Source organism: Prunus persica, chromosome G5 (assembly GCF_000346465.2).
Source record: "Prunus persica cultivar Lovell chromosome G5, Prunus_persica_NCBIv2, whole genome shotgun sequence".
In the NCBI taxonomy this organism is placed as follows: domain Eukaryota; kingdom Viridiplantae; phylum Streptophyta; class Magnoliopsida; order Rosales; family Rosaceae; genus Prunus; species Prunus persica.
In genome coordinates this window covers 16,489,718-16,512,135 of record NC_034013.1, presented here as the reverse complement: position 1 = coordinate 16,512,135, position 22,418 = coordinate 16,489,718, and the positions used below count along the sequence as shown (strand labels likewise).

Here is a 22,418-nt window from a genome sequence, read left to right as displayed (position 1 = left end):
ACTCAGTATAATAATCCTTAATTCATCTTTCTAATAATCACATAATCTTCACATACGCCGAAATTCCCAACGCCACGTATGAGGTTTATCATCATGTCGGAAAATCCTACGCCACTTGTGACCTAACCATCATATCACCTCCCCATACGCCGGAAATTCCAACGCCACGTATGGGGTCTGTCATCCCGCCAGAAAATCCTGCGCCAAGGGTGACCTGACAATCACATAATCTTCTCATACGCCGAAAATTCCAACGCCACGTATGGGGTCTATCTCAACGCCGGAAAATCATACGCCACGCGAGACCTAACAATCATATAATCTCCCCATATGCCGGAAATTCCAACGCCACATATGGGGTCTGTCAGCACGCCGGATAACCTACACCATGTGTGACCTAACAATCATAGCATCTCCCCATACGCCGAAAATTCCAAAGTCACGTATGGGGTCTGTCCTCACGCCGGATAACCTATGCCACGTAGGACCTAACAATCACAGGGTGGTAGTTAGGGTAGTGCATATAGCACTTCAAACTGATATACTCTCACTTATCTAAACTAATACTAGAGGTATTCCCACTTTAGTGATACCAGCCTATAGTAGACTGCAACGTAATTTAATCAAGAAAATAATATTATTTTTAGACTAACGATCATGTACATAAACATAAATTTCATAATTTCAATTATTAAAATAATATCTAAGAGTTTCCTACAATAATAATAAACAGTCTAAAAATCTCAACATAGTCAACATAGCTCAACAACGCTCAAGACCTATCACTAGGGTCATTATAATCCTCCTAGGAATGTAAAACTACCTCAGAAGACTCACGGTCAACCAAGGCTTAGGACACACGTTCTGCAAGTTTGGTCCAGATCAAACGGTTGGATCGCTCACGATCGCACGATTGGACGGGTACTACAAACCTAGCCCTAGGGTTGGCATTTTCGGAGTATCCAAAACTCCATTTTACAATCCGTCAAATCCTATACGATCCTAAGGATATGCAGACTAACATATAAAAAATTCAAGACCATCCAACGGTCCCAACCTATCAAACTCGGATAACTCGCAATAGGTGATATCTGTTCGAGACTCAAATGGTATCCAAATTGAAATCCGAGTACACCTACGCACTCGTGAGGACCAGGAGATCACATCGGGACATAGTGCCCTTTTTTTACACTGTCCACACGCCGCAGCACCAGTCTACAGCGCGTGGGTGCCCAAAGCGATTACACATCGCCGGAAAATCTCAAAACTACAACACAAGACTCCTACCCTAGGTATAACACCCTATTTGGAACCATTTTAGTTCTTGGATCTACCCCAAAAATTGACCAGAAGTAGCCGGAATCTTGATCCTAAAACCAACCGAGTTTCAATTCGTAAATCGAGTTATATACGCTAGAAATTAATCGAATCCTACCCAACAGGCAGCTAGAGCATGAAAAGTAGGTGGGAAACCATACCTTGATCGCCAACAATGGTGGCTGGAGGAGAAAATTGAAGCCGGCGAAGTTCGAGCGAAAATCGGCTAAAAATCATCTTTTTCGGCGGCTGGAGTGGCGGCCGAAGTTGGGGAAGGGAAGGGTCATGACGCCGAGACTGAGCCTGTCCTTTTGGCACCAGTCCCGTCCGCAATTGTGGCCAGAATTTTGAAGAGTGAGAGAGACCATCGGGGAGAGAAAGACAGAGAATGCACGCGGGAGAGAGGGAGAGACAGTCGGGGGGAGAGAGAGAGAGAGAGAGAGAGAGATATCTGATTTTATCAAACTATTTTCGCCAAAATTATGGTTATGCCACTGAGGGTATTTTGATCGTATCTCTCTCGTTACAACTCCGATTCGAACCCACCACATGTCTACGGACTCATCTAACCGTACTCTACACAACGGTATAGTCGAAATTTCTAAATTCTTTCCCGGTCAAAAAGTCAATTTTAAACCTAATAAAATATTCTATAGGCAAAATGATATTTTCTCTCAATAAATTAGTATTTACTAATTTATTTAGGATCAGGTCGTTACACAACATCAGACAGACAAACCTATTTTTCGTCTCGCACTTTTCTTTTCCTAGACTTAGAATTTTACTTTTCATGCACTTAGTGTAGCCAATTCTTCTTTTTCTTAGTATTAGTTTAAATTCTCGTTCAATTTACATTTCCTTGTAATTTAAATTCAAGTTTATTTCAATTGCTTTACTTTTCATTGTTATCGCACTTCAATTAAGTTTAATTTCAAGTTCATTTTACTTTATTGTTCTTATTGCTTTCATTTCGTTCTTGCTTTATTTATCGCTTTGATTCATTTTATCGCATTTTAATTCTCGTCTTTATGTTATTTATCTTTCGCACTTTACTTTATGCATTTGTCTTTAAATTATATTTAAGTTGAAACAACTTTACTTTATGCACTTATTCTTCGTTTCATTATGTTTCACCTTCAATCTTCATCGCCACCCACTCCATATCATTTGGTCGCTCACATAAAGCCTTGACCCAGAGGTAGTGAAAGAACCTGCGCCGTGAGGAGGTTCCTTGCTCGGCCGAACAAGGAATCTGAGTGATAATCAGACAAATGATGCTTCAAACTTTAACACTGATGTTGTGGGAGAAGACAGGAGTCACAGGACAACTGATGCACCAAATTAGAGTTACAGAATGTTACCGAAATTCACTCTGTTCACCGTGGAGATATTTTCCTGAGAAAGTAGAGTTTTTCAAGATCTGAAAATGGACAAAATTATGAAGAAAACGATTGAACGAAATCTGTAATGCTGATCATCAAAACAGTAGAACAGAAAATGCTAAAAAGATAAATTGATGAAATAAGATCTAACATTTATCGAGTTGCCAGATGCTTAGAAAAGCAATCGCTTAGCAGACATTTTCCCAAGAAACTGGAGGAAAATTGATGGAATCCCTGGTCCTCATGGACGAATGCCTACCAGCCTAGTCATTAACCATTACCATTATGTTTTCCTCAAAGGCTACTTTAGCCATTCTATCATTTTTTATTAACTGTTCACCTGTTCTTACGTGGCAGCCTACAAGCTGGCCCTAACAACCTCATGCATCAATGAGAAAGGGATATAGAACTTTGCCAAATACTTATTTTGTCTGTTTTGCAATACTCTGTACTGGTACCTATCAAAAATTTTGGATGGGCGGGAAGAATGAAAGCAAATTCCATGGCAGTTGGTCTGGGTTTGCTGATTTACAGCGAAAATAGCTATTTATAACAGCTACGAAATTACTTTTATACCCTCTTCAGCCCCAAAAAAACTCAAAAATTAGAAACTAACTAAATATTAATGATTGGAATTGGACTATATTCCTGAGACTAAGCAAGCAAAATACTATACAGCTAACCGCCTCCAGCTCGAGAAGCCATTCATCTTCTCCCCTCCTCAAGTCTAAATATTAAATCATATTTATGATTGAAAAACCAATTTGTTTATTATCCATGATAACAATAGTGTTATCAAAGCAATGATCAACCAGTCATTAATTTTGTATTCAGCTCAAATGGGAAAACTCTTTCACTCTTTAATAAGGCAGTGCTCATATTAACTCCTTTATTTAGGTCCATTAAAATTATATCTCTATCATGTACACGAATATGAGACATCAAAATAGTATTTGATGTCAATCTTTTTGACATATCTCTTATAGCCTTCAAATTCATGTAAAATTTTGCGCAACTTTAATCTTCAACTTTTGCTATTTTATATCCATCGATTGGAGATACTCTAAGAAGCTTCTATAATAATACGCAGTGCAATTGTGAACCAATATCATTAACCAACTTAAATTTGGAAGTTTAACAGAGTAGCAAAGCACAGAACCAACACATTCGACCAAAAAAAAAAAACACATTCCCCGACGCAGGAAGTACTAGAATATTACAGCATATTTGAAAGAAACCATCTACAGAGGGTCCATATTACAGAGGGACCAAACCAAACTGACGATTCCAACATCAATGGCCCCGGGCCTTAATTGCTACCGCCTCCAAAAAGGTAATCTAGGGATGATCCACCACCAGGAGCTGCATGCACCTTTGTCGATGGCCGATCCTGTCAAGCACATTTTCAAAATTAAACCACGAATATCCAAAAATACAGGGTAACAAAAGTTTTCTATGTCCAGAAAATTGATTCTTTCCTGTCACAACATTCTACAATATGCAAATCACAAATCTTAGCCAACAACCTCTTCAAGAGGAAAACAGAAACTATGGATGAATATGTTTCTGAAAATGTCATAGGAGATAGAATTCTTAATAAGCAGAGGTACTATTCAGTAAAGAAACATCTTCATTAAGGTAGCCAAGAGGCCTGAATATCATCTGAAGGCAGATGTAGCACATACCCCCCATCAATATTATCTCATATTGTTTGTCACAACTTAAAAATTTTAAAGCATAGATATTCGATTCAGAGAAAATAGTGACTATGAACAAGATCATACCGTGAGGAAGTTGCCACAGTTCTGGCCATCAGCTCGGAAATAGTTGTTTGAAGTGTTCCCAGGAACGCCTGCTGGAGTCTGCTTATTGACTTCTGCAGGTGTTGTTGGAGCAGTAGGCTTCTGAGAAGGTGGTTCAGTGCTTGGAACTGGTGCCTGGTTCTGAGGAGCATCAACCTTCTTTGGGGCGGGTTTTTTAATTTCTTCTCCACCTCCAAAAAGATATCCCAAAGAACTCTCTCCCCCTCCACTGCTGACTCCACGACCCATGTTTTTCGTCTAGAGTGAATGAATCCTGCACAAATATTTCTAACCAATTTATAAATAAACCAAAAAGGAATGAAACTAAAACAATTTCAACTAAAAGTCTTCAGCATTGAATGAATCACAAGTAGAAGCATGAAAACGCCATCACACATTAAACTGTTCTAATCTTGTAATCAAGTTCCGAGTTTGATACATTATGTGCTCTTAAGCCACAATCCATCTCTCCAGAATCAACACCACAACAGTATACAATGGGGGAAAAAGACTACACCTTACATGTGCCTCAATTTATTTTAAATTAAAACAAAAAAAAAAATGGTTAAAAGTGAGTAAGAACTAAGAACCCAATATTACCCATGTCACATGAAATCCCCATGTCACAGCCAAATTTAACTTGAACTCAGAGTGCAGAATTTGACTTAAATTTGACTTGAAAACAGTAACAACAGATGCGATTCAATATATTGCAATTAGATAGCTTAAGAAAACTCACACATCTGCAATCTGAAAAGTTCAAGCGAGGGACCAAGCAAAGAGGCAAAAAACCCCCACACATTGTAAATTCATAGAAATAATATGTACTTGAAATTTCAAACCATGCAAACACCAACACACTAAATCATAATAAACCACCAAAAATTAATAACAGTAAGATTCGACAAGAAGAATAAGAAGAGGCGACTCCATAGTAAAAGCACAAGTGTAAACCCCAATGTTCAATATATGTAATTAAAACCAGGGCTACGACACAGATCCACAAAATCTAGAGTAAATTCTAAGCCCAGAATTCCGTTTCGCTAAGTTCAGATGACTTTGATAATTTGAATTCCTACATTTTCTCGAGAAACAAACAAGAGAGCGAGAGAGAGGCAGGCTAACCTGTGTTGTGCTTTGCGGACTTTGGATCGGATCTGAGTCGTGAGCACTAGGTAGTAACTCCCAGCGGCAACACTTTGTATATATAGTGAAATTCAAATGGCATGTGGGGCCCATTGTTAGATATTTTCTTTAAAACAGAAAATGAGATTCCCAATTTGTTAGATATTTTATTTTCCGCTATTTAGATCTTTTACTATCTATAAATTCTTATATTGATTTCGTAATTATTAGTTGTCACATTTTATCTCAAATTGTAGTAAGAAAAAAAATATATATGTAGTATATATAGTATACATCTTATTGCCATAATTACCACGACATTCAAACTAAAAATTCAAATAAATCAATAAAATTGGTCGAGACACGAATGTAATACGAATCAAGACATGAAACAATTAAATTAGTTGATTACTTACTATTACAATACAAAATTTATTAGCTTGGAATAAAAAAATAAGTTGCCTTTTCTTTCTGTACGTTAGATGAGACTATTTTTCTCGCGTGTCCTTGCTATGATACTTAGTTTCATGACCTACAATTAAATTAATTTTATATATAGTGATATAGAGTATTAAGAAGGTGTTCTTTTTTCTCTTTAGCACCAAAGAAGAAAGATTTGTACTTAAGATATCTTTTTTTGGCTACACTAGGAAGAAAGAAACCTTGGATGCGAAGTACGGAGAAGGAGAAAGGCCACAACCATTGTGGTAACTCCGCTCAACTACTTCAAATATTTTTTAACATTAAAAGAAAATATCAATTAATTGAAAGTAATTTGATTTATTTTAATATTTCATTCTCCACTATTATCATCCAATCTACTATGAATTAGGGCTCAAGTTTTAGTCAAACTTAGATCAACACTCAACTTAACTTTTAGTTAGGGCTAGAGTATGGTTATACTTATAAACGCATTTAGAATTGTCTTAAGATTAAATTCATATATTTTTACCAACCTAAACCTTATGTAACTCCAATATAAGTTACAAGATCGAAATGTTGTTTAATTTGAGCCTGCGTTGAAACTTAAGTTGTCCCAAAAACAATAAGACAAACCTAAACTTATGATTAATGAATCTGAATAATAGGTGAATGTGAGTGTAATGCGTTTTTTTTATCAAGTCACTTAGGAAATTGTTTATTTATTTATCTTTCGAAAGCCTAAAAAAAGATTTAACCAAAAATATTTTGTGGGGAACATGAATATTTATCTCCAAAAACAAAATTTGTTTTTTTAAAAAGAAAAAAAAAAGGGAAAATTGTATTTTGGATGATTCATTTTTGTCCTGACCAAAAAAGGAAAAAATATATAATTTTTGGAAAATAAGAGTGTTGTAACCTTTTCTTTGTTCTCACGCAGTTCATGCTGAGTTAGAACTTAGAACTTCCGATTGGTACCAACCAGAGGCAGACAACACAAAGAGGAAGGGTTTATCGGAACTTATATATCTTCATCTTTTACTCGGGCTTCGCTAGAGAAAGATGAAAAACCTTAAACGCTCTACAAAAGCAAGACCTTCAATTCCCAATTGTTTTTAGGGTTTATTTCCAGGTCCTCCAAATCCTCTAAAGCCAACGGTTTCAATTTGTCTCGCACTCTGATTTGGTAAGTTACACAGCTTGATTATTGACTGCTTGACACTGCTTTTAACTGTGTTTTACTTATTGGTTGTTTGGTTGCCGAAGAATTGTGGGTAAGGAGGGGAAAACGTTAGAATTTGGATTTTACTGGATGCACGCTTTTCTCATTGCTTCTCATATGAGAAAAGTGAACGCTGCAATGATTATAGAAATAAATTCGAAATTTTGTGACCATGTTTGCGTTCCACCACGTTGTATTTGTGGTTAGAATTGTGTTACCGTTGATTGGGTTGATGCAGTTTGATCTGTAGAGTATCATGGTGTGAGTGTTCGATCCTAGAAACTTGTTCTCTGTTAGTCGAGAGGTAAAAATGATTGTAATGTAGGTTGGAGGTACAGAAGAGAAACAAATCATAATGGAGAAGCTAGTATTCTCTCGTTTCTTTTATAATTACTAAAATGAAATTTGATATATGTCTGGTTAATACTGTTGAAAACACTTGTATCACATAGTTCAGTGCATTATACACGAGCATTGCAATAGTGACTGGTTAAAGTTTATTGTTGTATTTTTTTTTTTCTCGGAGAAAGTTCTTTTAATCTTCTTTTCACTACACACTTTATATGCTTCATATTGATTTTAAGGTTTTATGTGGAAGCTTAAGTTGAAGATCAAGCCTATGCAAACTGGGTTTCATGCAAGGAATTTTTAGTATTGGAAGCATTTGTTAAGTTGAGCCATCTGCAATGTATGGCCAAGCTAATTATGGCCATCAGTTTGGGCAGGGTCCTCGGACACCCATGACACCTGCAAACAACCAACAGCGCCCACCAGCTCTGCCTCTGCCTCCCCGTCAATACCAACAGGGACCTCCACCCCCTCTGCCTCCTGTAGTTCAGCAGGCTACATCTGTTGTCCCACCTCAGATAGGTCAGCGGGGCCCCTATTTATATCAGCATGGTTTTCCTCCCCCACCTCCCACTGTTCACCAAAGTCCACCTATTCCGCTCCGTGGAATACCAAATACAGGTCAATCTTATCTACATCCCCCTCCACCAGGCCATGGAAGTACCTTAATATCACAGTGTTACTCAAATGCTCAGCATAATGTGCAACATCCTTCGCATACAGGAACCCAGAATTTTCATCGTATTCCTCCACCAGGATTTGTGCCTCCTCCTTGCCCAGACATGTCAGCACCACATGGACCATTACCTCCTCCTCCTCCTCCTCCTCCTCCTGCTGCTGCACCACAAGGACTGACATTGTATAAAACGCTGTATCCTCCACAACCACAGACTGGTGGTGCACAGGGTCTTCAACAAATTCCACCACCCCCTGCCTCTTCTGCCTCTAATCGTTTCACTACCACTACATTTGGTAGTTCTGTGCATTTAACTGTCAAAGATTCTTACATGCCTTGCTCGGCTCCCCTACCACCAGCATCTGCTCAACCTCCCTCAGCACCATTGCCCGCCCCACCACCTTCTTCATCTCCAACCCTTGCTGCTTTCAATTTCCCTGGTCATTCAAACTTTGATCATAGGTTTAATAAACTTCCCATGTCTGAATTGAGGGATCTGGATTCTGTTGATGAAGCCGCAGATAGAAATGAAGTCAGACATATAGCAGCTGTGCATGAGGGCTCCCAAAATTATGAAGGTGGAAGTGGCTGTGAAGCAGGTTCTCTAGCTGGAGATGGATTATCATCAAATGGAAGTTTGATGTTGGATGTTTCTCCACCTCCACCTAAGCCAACAGATGAGAAAGTTGTTCAGAAGATTGAGTTTTTCTGCCACCTTATTGCTAAAAATGGTCCTGGTATCGAAGATTTGACTCGTCAAAATGAGTATAAGAATCCAGAGTTTGAATTTTTATTTGGTGGTGAGCCAGGAAGTGGAGCAGCAATTGCCCATGAATACTTCCTGTGGATGAAGAAGAAATGTAATTTGGCTTGTAAATTGCATGACGGGCCAAATGAACCACCATTGAAGTCTTTGGTGATTGACTCTTCATCTCAACCTGAACATTTGAATGCTTCATCTGGTTATAGCTTGCCTGCTGATTCTGACATGGAGATGGAAGGTTAGCACAAGTGATTTTGTTCTCTCCTCAGTATTCATGATTTGAAAGTTTTGTCACATAATGTGTATATGTTAGGCAGGTGGCCGTTTGTGACTTTATTCTTTATGATCACGTTCTTCTGGCCATATGTGACTGATATTTTTAGTGAACTTTTGGGCCTGGAAACCTCTATGTTATTGCATACTCCAGAAGTGCTTTAGACATGATAATTTTCTGTTTCAATCTTGACCTAATACTTAATATTGCAAAATGCTGAATTGTATTCAATGTAGTATCTTTTGCAAATTTTCTATGAAATTTTCCATGTATTTGCCAAGTAACTGTAATTGGAGCTGACAATTTGATTTCTCTGGATGTGGATTCAAGATGATATCACCCTGTCTGACAGAGACCAGGGAGTTAATGATCCAATTGAAGCTCTAAACGGCAAGTCTGGTTTGATTGATGATGAGCTTGATGTAAAAAGACAGCTACACAGGCCACAGAGTTCACCAGAATGGAGAGCAGCCCAGGGCGTCTTTTGTGAAAAGGTGTCATGCTCTTTGTCCTCCGAACTGTGCAAACTAAGTGAAGGTTTAACTTCAGCATTGTTCTCTCTCTCTCTCTCTCTCTCTCTCTCTCTCTCTCTCATGCATGCAAGTTAAGCATTTTCTTATCTCTCTTTTCCTTGCTTAGGTATTGCTGTTGCTTGTGTGATTTTTATCTCATTATGTGTACCTTATTTAAAACCAAATATGTTCAGTATATGTGTACCTTATTTATATACTTCAATTTTTGATTTCCACATATCTGTTCAAGATTGTGTATATGTCTTCCTGAGAGTGACAGCAAGTTTTTTTTGTCATTTGATGAATTCGCCTTTGCCCCTCTCCACTCTGGAATGGGTTTAAAGTTAGGTACGAGTGTCAAGACTATGTTAGAGTTGTACTCCACATCAATGGTCCTATTTTACTTATGTCCAAAGTTGTGCATTATCCTCAGGCTTGCCCCTTTTTATTGTTTATCATGATCCTTTTCTGTCGTATGCTCAATAAGTTAAAACGTTTTCGTTTTGTATCAAAATACAGGCCCAAATCTCTTATTTGAAGGACGGTCAAAAATTGAAAAGTCTCCTTCCAGAGTTGATAATGTGTATTCAGCTGGAGCTGCTGAATGCCCCTTGGACAGCGATCTAGGGAAATCTTCTACTGCCATAGCCATAGCTGATGATCAGAATAAATTAAGTACTCCTGCAGCTCCTGAGGCCAACAATTCTGATAGGTTTTCTAATCAATTTATTAAAGTTGGCAGTCCATTTAGACTTCTACAAGACTATGCTTCTGACAATAGTTCAGAAAATGATGATGAAGCCTTTGTTGAAGATGTTAATGTTAAAATAGTTCCACCATCAGTTACAGCTGCTGCTAAAAGTAGCCATAAAGATAGTGGGTCTCATTTAAAGACATATATAGGATCTGAGAGTCCCTGCATGTCTGATAAAGAGTCTAGGCTACCGTCTGAATCCAGAAAGCCTTATAAGGCTGAAAAGTTTTCCCTACATACAAATAAAGAGATTAAGGATACCAGTACAACGTTAATCACAATTGAGAGTCATGAGGCTTTCCAGGAAAAAGATGCATTGGCCGGTGCTGGTACTGATGTTGTTTCTAGGAGGGGTAAGTCTCCGGAGGGTAAAAAGGCTACCATTGAATCAGTTCCTCCGAAGGTGGATGAGTTTGGGAGATTGGTCAGAGACGGTTCCAGTGACAGTAACTCTGATGATTCACGCTATAATAAGAGGCATAATAAAAGAGGTAGAAGTCGAATCCGCAGCCGCAGTCGGTCTCCTCTTGACAGCCGGAGAAGGAGTTCACATAGGAGAAGAGACAAGCGAAGTCGTTCTCGCAGGTACTTCCGATTGTGTTGCATGTGTATTGTTCTGTTTGGTTGGAAGGTTAATTTAATGTTGACCGAAATTTGAAGTTTAGGCAGCTGAATTTGCCTGGAAATTTAACTGTCTTTTTATTCCGATTCCATGGAGTACGTTATCTGTGGAGAATCATGATATTCTTCTTGACTGTTTGTTTTCCAGTTGGTCTTCGAGGAACCAAAGAAGCAGGAGCAGGTCTCCCACATTTAGGCGCGCAGGTGAGTTCAGAGATGGCAACAAAAGACAGGACAAGCGCCTCATTCCAGAATGCTTTGACTTCCTTCGAGGCAGATGCTACCGTGGAGCTTCTTGTCGGTATATGCATCATGAGTATGATAAGAATGACAGTTCAAGGCACCATAGGAGCAAACAAAAGCATCTGGACACGCAGCCTGGTTTGAAAAGATCTAGGATCAAGGAAGAGACTAAGCATACATCTGCCATGAATCTGCATGATGAAATTAAAGACCAGGAGTTGCAAGATGTGCCTATTGCTAGAAAAGATAGTCAGTTGATTGATCCTGATAAAATTAATTGTGAGAGTTCTAGAGTGGCAATTGCTACAGTGCAGGTGAAACAAATTCTTCCAGAAACACCAGTGGAAACCACCACTCATATCCCTGACAAAAAAGAATTTCAGGAAGTGCTCAAGTCTCATCAACCATCCCCTCAACTGATAAGCAGTGCTGACAATATGAAGTCGTGTGATGATACTTATCAGGATGTGTTCCCTCTTATGAAAAAGTCTGTAGTCGAGCAAACTCAAAGCAATAATTCTGTTGCACAGCTTCAAAAGGTTGATTGTCCCTCTAAGCAGATGGAAGAATTTCTCGTATCTGATTTGTCACCAGATCGAGCATCCAAGACTTCTCCAAATAAGGTCTATAGTAGTGGACCTTTACCAATTGCAATGTCATCGACTCATGTGTGGCCCATGAAAAGTTCTAATGGCCAACCACTTTCATCAGAACAGTTTCCATATCTTTCACAGTTGCTTCCTCCTCCACCTTCACAAGGTACCAGTGCTGTTCATGTTCCACAGTTGCATAGAGATTATAACCTGATGCCACCCTATCCACTTCAGTCCACTCCTACAGGAAGTATTCATTCTTATCAAGATTCCTTACCTAACCAACATGCTCAATTATCTCGACCACTAGATTCCACTTGGACATCCTTGCCGCCGCCACCTCCACGACCGTTGTATGATTCATCTATAAATGCAGGAACTGCTGCACGAGGCGTTTCTTCACAATTTCAGCAGAATCATTTGGTTCCAAGGAATGACTTTGGTTCTCATACTTCTGTCCGGCCTTATCCAACTGAATTGCCTTCTCATTCTCAGGCTAGTGACTTTCAGCATCAGATGTACCCTCCAGTGCGGGAGTTTCATCGTCCTCTATTGCACAGGGAAGATTTTGGATCCGGCAATCCATCAAGTCAACCATTTGGGGCCTCTGGTCTTTCAAGAGAAGATCAATTTACACATGCTCCTGTGCAGGATTTAAATTCTTCAAACGCTTTTGCTCATGGCAACATACACCCCCAACCTACTCCTCCACGGGAAATAAATATGCACAAAATGCAAAATTTCTCTGGCGACAATTTTCCTTCTGGTGAACTTTTAAATTCATCCCCACAGATTCAGTCTCGTTCACAAAACCAACAGCCAACCTGTGGTATGCAATACCCTGTTGGTGATAGCATTTTGGGTGTGCCTGGGAAGACTGGTGTAAAATACCATGTAGGTGATAGCATTTTGGGTTTTCCTGGGAAGGATGGTCCTACGTCCCAATACCCTACAGATATTCTGGACAGAAATCAGTCGTCTCACCTTCCTGATTTTGGGGCATCTAGAATTCCCACACATCATAATCCTTACGCAGCTACTTTTGAGCAACCACTAAGCTCCAAATTCAGTTCTAACATTCTCAATCAAGAAAACGATGCTCCCTCTGGTAATATTTTTGATGCTCCCTCCATTTTGAGCCAAGTTCCTGTTGATGGGCAAGGTGTTGGCAGTGTTGGATCAAGACAGACAACTTCTTCGCCAAGTTCTGCAAGAGCTGTTGGTCAGCTGTTGCCTAAGTCAGATGGTGAGCAGTATGATCCACTTTTGGACAGCATTGAGCCATCATCAACTCCATGCAAGAAAAGCGGTCATGGTGAAAAACAGAAAACCCCCAGTGATTCCAATATCATGGGGAGCGTCAGTGGCTCATGTCAACCATTGGATCTGGAAGAGAACAACAAACGTAAAGAGGTAGATACTGTTGCATCAGCTACATCTCTAGATATTGATGAGTATGGTGAGACAGCAGATGCAGAAGTGGGTGTTGTTGAGGATGAGAGTCTTAGTGATCCTGATGATGCAGCGAACATGGCTGCAGGAGAAATTGAGATTGATCAGAGGGAGTCTCCAGGGAAGAGCAAGAAGGAAAAAGATTCCAGATCAATGAGACTTTTCAAGATTGCTATTGCAGATTTTGTAAAGGAAATTTTGAAGCCATCATGGCGGCAGGGTAATATGAGCAAGGAAGCGTTTAAGACCATTGTCAAAAAGACTGTTGATAAGGTCTCCGGAGCCATGAAAAGGCATCAGATACCCAAGTCACAGGCAAAGATAGATCACTACATTGACTCATCGCAGCGAAAACTGACAAAACTGGTGATGGTAAATACTTTTTCCAATTCCTTCCTGCTTTTGGATGATATGTTGGTGTTAGTTGAGTGGGATTTTGGAAACTTGTTTCCTGCAATTCATTCAGCAGTTTTCAAATAGGAAAAACAAGTAAAGAAGAAAATTGTGACCGAACAGCTTTACTTTTTGCTGCTTTGGTATTTTCATTTAATAATAGGCATGCACATAAATGACCTGGTTGGTCAATAGAGCTGAACTCAGCACTTTCTTGTTATATCTGTTATGTTTCCATGCTTTCATCATCATAGCTTTCTCTCTATGTTCTGCAGGGCTATGTTGACAAGTATGTCAAGGTGTAGACCTTAGCTGTGATTCAAGCAACCAATTGGCATGCCATGACAGAAGATTTTGATCAGACGTGTACCCCGTTTCCCCATCATTTGGAGCTCCTTCCTATGCCTGATGGAGCTTTGCAATTTATTTGATTTGATTTGTAGTCTTCAACTGGTGTTGATAAGGAGATGTCGGGTTTTGTTTTTGTTCTTTGTTGTACAGTTTGTCCCTATTACTGGAGGGATGCCATTTTAGAGGCTAATTAAGTTAAAGCTAATGACGGCACTTTACTTAGCAATTCAACCTTAGCAAAAGTTCTGTGGCAGCTACAGGACATGTATGTAATGTGTTTCTTTGAATATCATTATTGTGAAGTTTCCTTCTTGTAGTGGTCTACAGTCTACTCGATATTGTATATTCAATTTTGTAGAAGGTTCGTTCTAAATTTTTTCTTTTAATAGTACCCTTTTCTCTGCATAAAACATATTATTAGAGAGACTAATGTGTTTATTTTTTGGGTATTCTAGTAATATAATTACTAGTTTCTCCGTAAAACATTGTCAATCATGTTCCCAATTTTAAGTTAACTTTTAACTATAAAGTTATGTCAGGAATTCTTTATAAAATTTCTACTTCAATTCAACGCTCTTATTTGGAGTAGTCACTTGGAATAAAGTATTTGTCTAAACTAATATTAAAGTTGCAAGCATTGTTTTAGCTTATTTCAAATTAATCATCCTAAGTGTTGTAACAGATAAAAATAACTTCTTTCTTTTGCCAAAAAAAAATGAAAAAAAATAACTTTGAGGAGAACAACACGAAACACTTGAACCCTAATCCGAATATGAAGAGGCGGGGAAGAAAAAAGAAAAAGAAAAAGAAAAAGACAAAGTAAATAAAAATAAAAGAATAAATAGGAAATAGGCCAGTAGCCGCGCGTCGAAGGAAGCGAAAACCGGTTGAAGTGTAGCATACAGCAGTTAACTCTTCCAATTGCACCAGCACGGCAGACAAAAAGACCCTCGTTTCAGCTCCTTCAACCTTCAACTCATTGATTTTCGTTTCTTCTGCTTCCCTGCGGCTTTCTTAATTGGGCTGTTAGAGATCTGCTTGGTACTGATATTCGCGATTGAAGAGAGGTCAACTGCGCACTCTTTTCCTTCCTATTTAAAACTAATTGTGTTCTTGATTTATCAGTTTTAAGTGTCGTTTCAGCTCCAACTGTGTAGTTTTTTTCCCCATCTTTTCAATGGACATTGGTTTGTTTTTATTGAATTGCTTTCGAGTGGTGCTTGTATTATTGCTTTGAAATGAAAATACTGAACTATTGTTTCTTTGCCATAGCTATATTGCTTATATATAATGCTCGCTTACTTGTTTATGAATGCATTTTGTTGGGTGCTCAGTCGTTTGTGTATGCAATTTTTGCATTTGTTTCAAAGAAGGATCCATTTCTTTGTTAGAATTTAATCTCATAGTTATATGACTGCTGAAGAATTAGGTCCTTTAGTTACAGCGGGAGTTAATCAGCAACTAGAAGTTGCCCAATCTATTCCTCTTATCTTTTGTTTTCTTGTTTCGTTTATATGTCATGTTAATTTTCGTTTTAACTTGTATGCATATATCTCACTTACAGTTCTGGGTATTAGGGTTATGTGAATATACACTCTGGACTGACTGCTTGTACTATGTTCTTATGATTTTTAATTGCATTAGTTTCTAAAGCTGTAAATTTGAATTCTAAGCATGTGCCCAATAATATTGGCTTCAGGGGTGTCCTATCTCTATTTTAATCAACTGGTAAATTTTTCTTTATTATTTGTCGCAAATTCAGGATATTTTACCCTTCCGACTTGTCACTAAGGCTTTTTAAAAATCCCCTTGCATGGTTGATTGAATGCCATCTGATGAGGAGATACTGTAATCTCAACAGCCCTAGTATTTATTCATTGCTTTTGTACTCGCCTGGATCTGTTTGTGTCCCTTGTAAAATGTGTGATGGGGAATTTGGATGATCTTATGGCTTTAATCTTTTTTATTTATTTAATAATTATCTTTTAAACCCTTTTTTATTGTGAATGTTTCTTATGTAATTTATTTGGGTTTCTGTTGACCAATATTTCAGATCTAGAAAAAGGACTTGGAAGACAAAGACTGTATATTTAATTGGCTGGGAAGAGAGGCCCCTGAGGATCGGCATATTGTAATGAGATCAACTATATTAATGCAAAATAAATAATGGGAGGGGATACTTTATTCAAAATTCTTGAATTGAGGGAGAAGATTAACCCAGTCATTAGCCACTGATCAATATGGAAAATTCACCATGTAGTGCAAAACCAAATTCACAGTCAGAAGAGGAGGAGGAGGAGAAGTCCAATGAGAGTAACTATTTTCTTAAAGATAGTGATGTACATTGTCAACAGGGGACTTTTTTGATGAAGAATACTGTGATGGAGGGTCCCTCAGTCAATATTGGTTCTGATTTGCCTCAAGCGGAAGCCCTGATTTCTGTAGTGCCAAAGAGAAAGCGGAAGAGAAAACGGAAGAGAGCAAGGAGTAGTGCCCCGATTATAAATAATTTAGAGCCTGATTTTAGTGATAATACAGAATCAGTTCCAGTGGAATCCCGACCTAATGTAGTGATGAAGAGGAGTCATGCCCCAAAAATTGGTGATTTCAATCCAGATTGTTTGAAGGGGGCTCTTTCATCAGAGAATATTACCCCTGAAAACAATTCTTGCATGCGGTATTCAGGTAGAGATGCACATCATGATTCTCCACTTGGGGCTTACACACTGCTGGAGGAGCCTTCAATCAATGTTATTTCAGATTTGGTACCAGCAGAGTTACCACCTCATGTAAACTTGAGTAGAAGGAAGAGAAAGAAGAAGAAAACTACGATAGGTGCTGCCCCAGAACCTGAAAATTCATGCCTGGCCTCTTGTGCTGGAATTTGCTCAACACCAAATTCAGAAAAGGCCAAACAGCATGCAGATTTGCCTAGCTTACAAAGAAAGAAGAAAATGAAGCAGAATGAATGGAGGAAAATTGATGAGACTGACAGTAATGATAGAAGTTGTGCAAGTCCTAGAACAAATGAGGAGCTGAGTTGCTCACAAGGAAAGATGAAAAATAAGTGGACGAAAATGTCTAAAGCCCATGAGAATAGTTATAAAAGTTGCGATCTTTCTGTTGGTACTTCATTAGTGGAAAATATTATGCCAACAGTAGATCCATCTCTACAGCCTCCTGTCACAGAATCTTTAGAACAAGAGCTGGCAGTGGCACAATCACCTGTGGAGGGAATTAGCACAAAAACAAACTCAGAAAGTTCTGAACTCATTGCAGATTTGAGTTGCTCAAGAAAAAAGAAGAAAAAGATTCGGAAGGAAGGGTGTAAAACCCAGGAGACTAATGATGAAAGTTGTGGTAATGATAAAATATGTGATCTTTCTGTTGGTACTTCTTTAGTGGAAAATATTATGCCTGGAATAGATCACTCTCAACAGCCTCCAGTCTCAGAGTTCTCAGAACAAAAACTAGAATTGCCACCACCACTTATGGAGGGAATTAGCACAAAGACAAATTCAGAAAGTTCTGGACCTTTTGCAGATTCGAGTTGCTCAAGAAAAAAGAAGAAAAAGCTTAAAACCCATGAGAGTAATGATAGAAGATGCGAGCTTTCTGTTGGTACTTTAGTGGAAAATATTATGCCAGGAACAGATTCCTCTCAACAGCCTCCAGTCTTGGAATTCACAGACCAAAAGCTAGAATTGCCACAACCACTTATGGAGGGAATTAGCACGACAGCAAATTCAGAAGGTCCTGAACCCAATGCGAATTTGAGTTGCTCAAAAGAAAAGAAGAAAAAGAATTGGAAGAGAGGACATAAAACCCATGAGAGTAATGATAGAAGAAGTGATCCTTCCCTTGGTACTTCTTTAGAAGGAAATATTATTCCAGGAGCAGATTTGTCTGTACAGCCTCCAGTCGCAATATTCTCAGAACAAGACCTAGAAGTGGAACAACCACTTGTGGATGGAATTGGAAAAATAACAAATTCAGAAAGTCCCAAACCCATTGAGGATTTGAGCTGCTCACAAAAAATGAAGCAAAAGAATGGGAAGAAAAGGCGTAAAATCTGTGAGAGTAATGATGAAAGTTGTGATCCTTCTGGTGATACTTCTTTAGTGGAAAACATTATTCCAGGAGCAGATCCATATCTACAGCATCCGCTTGCAATATTATCAGAACAAGAGCTAGAAGTGCCACAGATACTTTTGGAGGACAGTACTTTTCAGGAGAAGAATGAGGACAAGGAGCAGAACAAGAGATCTAATGCCTCAGGAAATAATGACACTGACCACGACATTTGTGCGGGCTTGCCTTGCCAAGTTTTAATAGATGTTAAAGCTGATGAAAACAATAATGATAATTCTCTTTCAGAAGTTTCAAAGTTGGACCCTACGAATATACAAGATATTACTGATATAGAGCAGACAGAAACCAAGACTGAAGTTCCTTCCTTGCCACCTTTGGCCGTAAAAGCTGATGTTGATGTCACTGTTAATGTGAAGGAGGGTAATCTTTCACAGATATCAGACTGTGCAGCTGAAAGATCTCTTGTTAGCTGTTCTAAGAAAAAGCTTCTCATTCTTGATATAAACGGCCTTCTTGCTGATATTGTCCCACAGGAATGTCATATCCTTAAGCGATATAAACCTGACATAACAATATCAAGGAAAGCAGGTGATAATTGACATTTAAACGTATCTTGAGAGTTATATTATTTTCTAGTCTTACTGAACTCTAATTCCCTCTTACTTTTTCACAGTTTTTAAGAGGCCTTTTTGTGATGATTTTCTACAGTTCTGCTTTGACAGATTCAATGTGGGTGTTTGGTCTTCAAGAACCAAGTAAATTTCATTCTAAGGCTGATATACCTTTTCCTTTTGTCGTTTCCTTGTTTTGTTGGGTACATGATCTTCTACACTCTTGTTTTCCAGGAAGAACGTGGACATGGTGATAGATTTTCTCTTGGGAGATTCCAGACACAAATTGCTCTTTTGCTGGGTAAAGCCATCTTAACAACTTGAGGGCTTGTTCAGTAGGGTTTGTTGAGTTAAATTAGGGTTTTGCTCTTCCTCTTTCATGAATCCTACAACCAAAGTAAAAAAAACCATGGCTGCAATCAGTTCATCTTTTCATTTCATTGAATTTCAGTATACCCATTACTTTATTCTTATGATGATTGGCTTATGCAGAACCAATCCCATTGTACTACTACAAGGTTCAATACCATTGACAACACAGATAAGCCCCTTGTTTTGAAAGAACTAAGAAAATTATGGGAGAAGCATGACCCTAATCTTCCATGGGTGAAGGGAGAGTACAATGAATCAAACACATTGTTACTGGATGATTCCCCGTACAAGGCTTTACGCAATCCAGTTAGTTGATCAACTCTTTCCTCTGAATTTTTTTTCTTCTCATGAATGTGACTGGTTTTAGTATAACGATTATAACCTTATTCTAATAATTTTGCTTCTAATTGCTTAGGAGAACACGGCAATATTTCCGTACTCATATGAATGCAGGGACAGAAGAGATGCATCATTAGGTGAGACACCATCAAGAGTAGAGGTTAAGTTTTTATGTATTTGGAATTGTGAGGTTAAAAACAGACACACCTATATCACATATTATTGCCATGTATTTGGAATTGTAATGCCATTGTGTCCACATGGTTGATCTCAACTAAACTAATTATGCAAGTCAAAATGTGTACTTAGTCTTGTCATTATGTCCTTTAATCATTATGTACATCGAGTGGCTTCAAAGCTTTGTGTCCGCAGGTTCCTCCTATAGTTCTTTGAATTTATGATTTTCAGTTTATTTAGCCTCTTGAGGTTTTTTGTTTACTTCTAAGTAGTCAATAATTAATTTTTATGAAGAAAACAGAACTAGAATGTCTGTAAAACGTCTATGTTTTCACAATGTTATTGGTATGAAATTTTAACTGCCAGGTGTGTCATTATGTTTACTCTGTTCTGATGTCTATTGCTAGTCTTTGCCCCTGCCTTAACCCTTGTTCCAGATGACATTTGAATCATATTTATCCTTTTCTTTTTCTTTTTCATTTTTCTACTTCTGTATGTTCTAGTATCAATGTATTTTTACATAATGACGTAGTGTAATATGTGATATTATACACTTGACATTAATCGCAGGACCCGGAGGTAAAATTTGTTCTTTTCTAGAAGGATTGGCTATGGCTGACAATGTTCAAAAGTATGTGGAGCAGCATCCATTTGGTCAACGACCGATAACACAGTCAAGTCTTTCGTGGGGTTTTTATCGTAGAGTAATAGAGGATGAAGTAGAGTCGCCTAAAGATTGATACCAGCACTTCCAATGGCCGGCAGGCAGAATTGTACTACACTGGAATTACCCGAAAAATGGTTCAGTGAGTTTTGCTTCGTTTTTTGTTTCCAATGTGCTTTTGGGGATGACCACTGGTGAACGAAATATGCCACTGGATAACTGTGTAGGTTGCGTTTTTGTAAATTACATTATACATGGAACCTTGTGCTCCAGCCAAAACTGAATTGTTGGGCAGCTCGTTGAAATTGAAAATTTCTTTCACTTAGCTTGAGTTTACATTACCAAGCAAATAGCTGATAGAATATTGGGCTAGATCAGAAATGCTATAATTTTATAGACGACAGTTCACTAACGCCGTCACGTTTGCCTGTTATAAAGAATTATAACACGATGGACGCCATGCTTTTTTCTTCACCTTCCGCCATCTTCAGTTGATTGGTGTTGACAGTTGATAGAAATTTGTTACCCAACCAACCACCATGCTTTACAAATCTTATGCTTCGAGTCTCAGGAAAATCTCATTCTCATTGGCTTGCCTTTTGGTCATATAATTTTATTTCCGTCAGGGATGCATTGCATTGCACCAACCAAATCAGATTCCATGTGCCTGACCTGTTTCTAACCATCAAAATGGTCCAGAGGCTCTGCGGTTGGTTCAATTCAAAGTGACAGCACCAAGAGCCCATTAAGTCTAATTAATTATCATAATTAATAATAATGTGAAGGCTATTAACCCAACCCAACTCATGATTATTGTGATGGTTTGGTGATTTTGATTCAAACAGAATCAACTTGGCATGTGCAGCTAGCACAGCAACAGTCCTGTCCTATATACGAATTAAATAAATATAACTGGGGGATTCATCAAATAACGAACATCTGTGTGAGGTGATTTCGTATTATATTTCAATAATCTGAACTATATAGTATATTTTTCAATTTCAATTGTGTCAATGTGTCAATGATGAAGATGATGATTGGTTGGTGGGTTTGAGGAATTGAAAAGTAAGCTGAATGAATAAAGTGGCAATCAAAGAGTAGGGGTGAATGAGTAAAACATGCAATATGGGTTATGAATTATATGATTGTTGAGATGGGTTTAGTAATTGGTTTTGCCTAGGGTTCGATGCACTAGTTCCTTTGCTCTCAACCTTCCTCAGTTGTATCTATTGAATACGTACATCATGATCACCTTTTGATGATCTTTTGGCTACCTTTTCTTGGCTCGTGATCAGCTTCAACTTTCCTTAATAAGCCAATGGCAATGCATTGCAATGGAGGTCCTGTCATGTGATTAGCTAGCAAGCACATGCACATCTAGGTTCCCCTCATATGTATAATAACCCCATAATTAACAAGCTTGATCATGGAAACATGTTATATATGAGTTTTCTACGTGGAGTTTTTTGTTTTTGTTGGTAATGACTTCAATTAAGTTTATAAGATATAATTTGCTTGAGATTAAGTATTCAGATTAGGTGTAAGACTCTTCTAATTGTCATGGTTCCCATGTCTTGAGATGTTCATATTGGCATTTGGTATTCCCCAACTGCTACAATTATTTCCTTGATAAACTACCACTAAAACTATCAAGCTTATATGATTAATATATTTCCAGAAGATATGTAGGCCCTTTGGACGGCCATGGGGTGAGAGTTGACAAATGAGTTACTTTCCATGCATTACCTATCATTCTTATATATATGACTGTAAGGGCAGCTGACTTTGTCAACTAGAAAAGAATCAATAACCCCCAAATTTAAATACTAATGTATCAATTTTAATAAATTTTTAATGATAAACTGTCCATTTAGTTGATATGACCTTTGTCCTTTGGCATTGTGAGATCTACCTT

At 38.3% G+C, this 22,418-nt stretch overlaps 2 protein-coding genes and 1 pseudogene across 5 annotated transcripts; 2 read left to right on the top strand and 1 right to left on the bottom strand.

The window, feature by feature from the left end:
* LOC18777132 lies at nucleotides 3,780-5,740 on the bottom strand (annotated as a pseudogene). The gene is made up of 3 exons (XR_002271888.1): nucleotides 5,627-5,740; nucleotides 4,484-4,775; nucleotides 3,780-4,089 (listed from the first exon to the last, which is right to left on the bottom strand). The product of XR_002271888.1 is annotated as a protein SPIRAL1-like 3 (transcript).
* On the top strand, nucleotides 6,970-14,560 carry LOC18777225. Of its 2 annotated transcripts, none has more exons than XM_020564327.1 (6): nucleotides 6,970-7,232; nucleotides 7,867-9,293; nucleotides 9,660-9,866; nucleotides 10,361-11,180; nucleotides 11,365-13,876; nucleotides 14,173-14,560. In XM_020564327.1, exons 2-6 carry the CDS (start codon nucleotides 7,955-7,957, stop codon nucleotides 14,200-14,202), a joined length of 4,908 nt encoding a protein of 1,635 aa, XP_020419916.1. In that variant the 5' UTR covers nucleotides 6,970-7,232; nucleotides 7,867-7,954; the 3' UTR covers nucleotides 14,203-14,560. The 2 variants fall into 2 exon arrangements, with proteins under 2 accessions (XP_020419916.1, XP_020419917.1); XM_020564328.1 differs by having other exon boundaries at nucleotides 7,853-9,293.
* On the top strand, nucleotides 14,675-20,828 carry LOC18777720. 2 transcript variants are annotated; one of them, XM_007210343.2, is made up of 7 exons: nucleotides 14,713-15,315; nucleotides 16,302-18,928; nucleotides 19,014-19,095; nucleotides 19,186-19,252; nucleotides 19,444-19,629; nucleotides 19,739-19,799; nucleotides 20,410-20,828. In XM_007210343.2, exons 2-7 carry the CDS (start codon nucleotides 16,489-16,491, stop codon nucleotides 20,577-20,579), a joined length of 3,006 nt encoding a protein of 1,001 aa, XP_007210405.1. In that variant the 5' UTR covers nucleotides 14,713-15,315; nucleotides 16,302-16,488; the 3' UTR covers nucleotides 20,580-20,828. The 2 variants fall into 2 exon arrangements, with proteins under 2 accessions (XP_020419919.1, XP_007210405.1); XM_020564330.1 differs by lacking the exons at nucleotides 19,444-19,629; nucleotides 19,739-19,799; nucleotides 20,410-20,828 and having other exon boundaries at nucleotides 14,675-15,315; nucleotides 19,049-19,095; nucleotides 19,186-19,245.

Excerpts from the sequence above, each read along its gene's own strand:
- LOC18777225 (XM_020564327.1), top strand. The coding sequence starts at position 7,955 with ATGTATGGCCAAGCTAATTATGGCCATCAGTTTGGGCAGGGTCCTCGG. Across the intron at positions 9,867-10,360 it reads ACTGTGCAAACTAAGTGAAG|GCCCAAATCTCTTATTTGAA; the intron begins GTTTAACTTCAG and ends ATCAAAATACAG. Across the intron at positions 13,877-14,172 it reads AACTGACAAAACTGGTGATG|GGCTATGTTGACAAGTATGT; the intron begins GTAAATACTTTT and ends TATGTTCTGCAG.
- LOC18777720 (XM_007210343.2), top strand. The coding sequence starts at position 16,489 with ATGGAAAATTCACCATGTAGTGCAAAACCAAATTCACAGTCAGAAGAG. Across the intron at positions 18,929-19,013 it reads AACAATATCAAGGAAAGCAG|TTTTTAAGAGGCCTTTTTGT; the intron begins GTGATAATTGAC and ends ACTTTTTCACAG. Across the intron at positions 19,800-20,409 it reads CAGAAGAGATGCATCATTAG|GACCCGGAGGTAAAATTTGT; the intron begins GTGAGACACCAT and ends CATTAATCGCAG.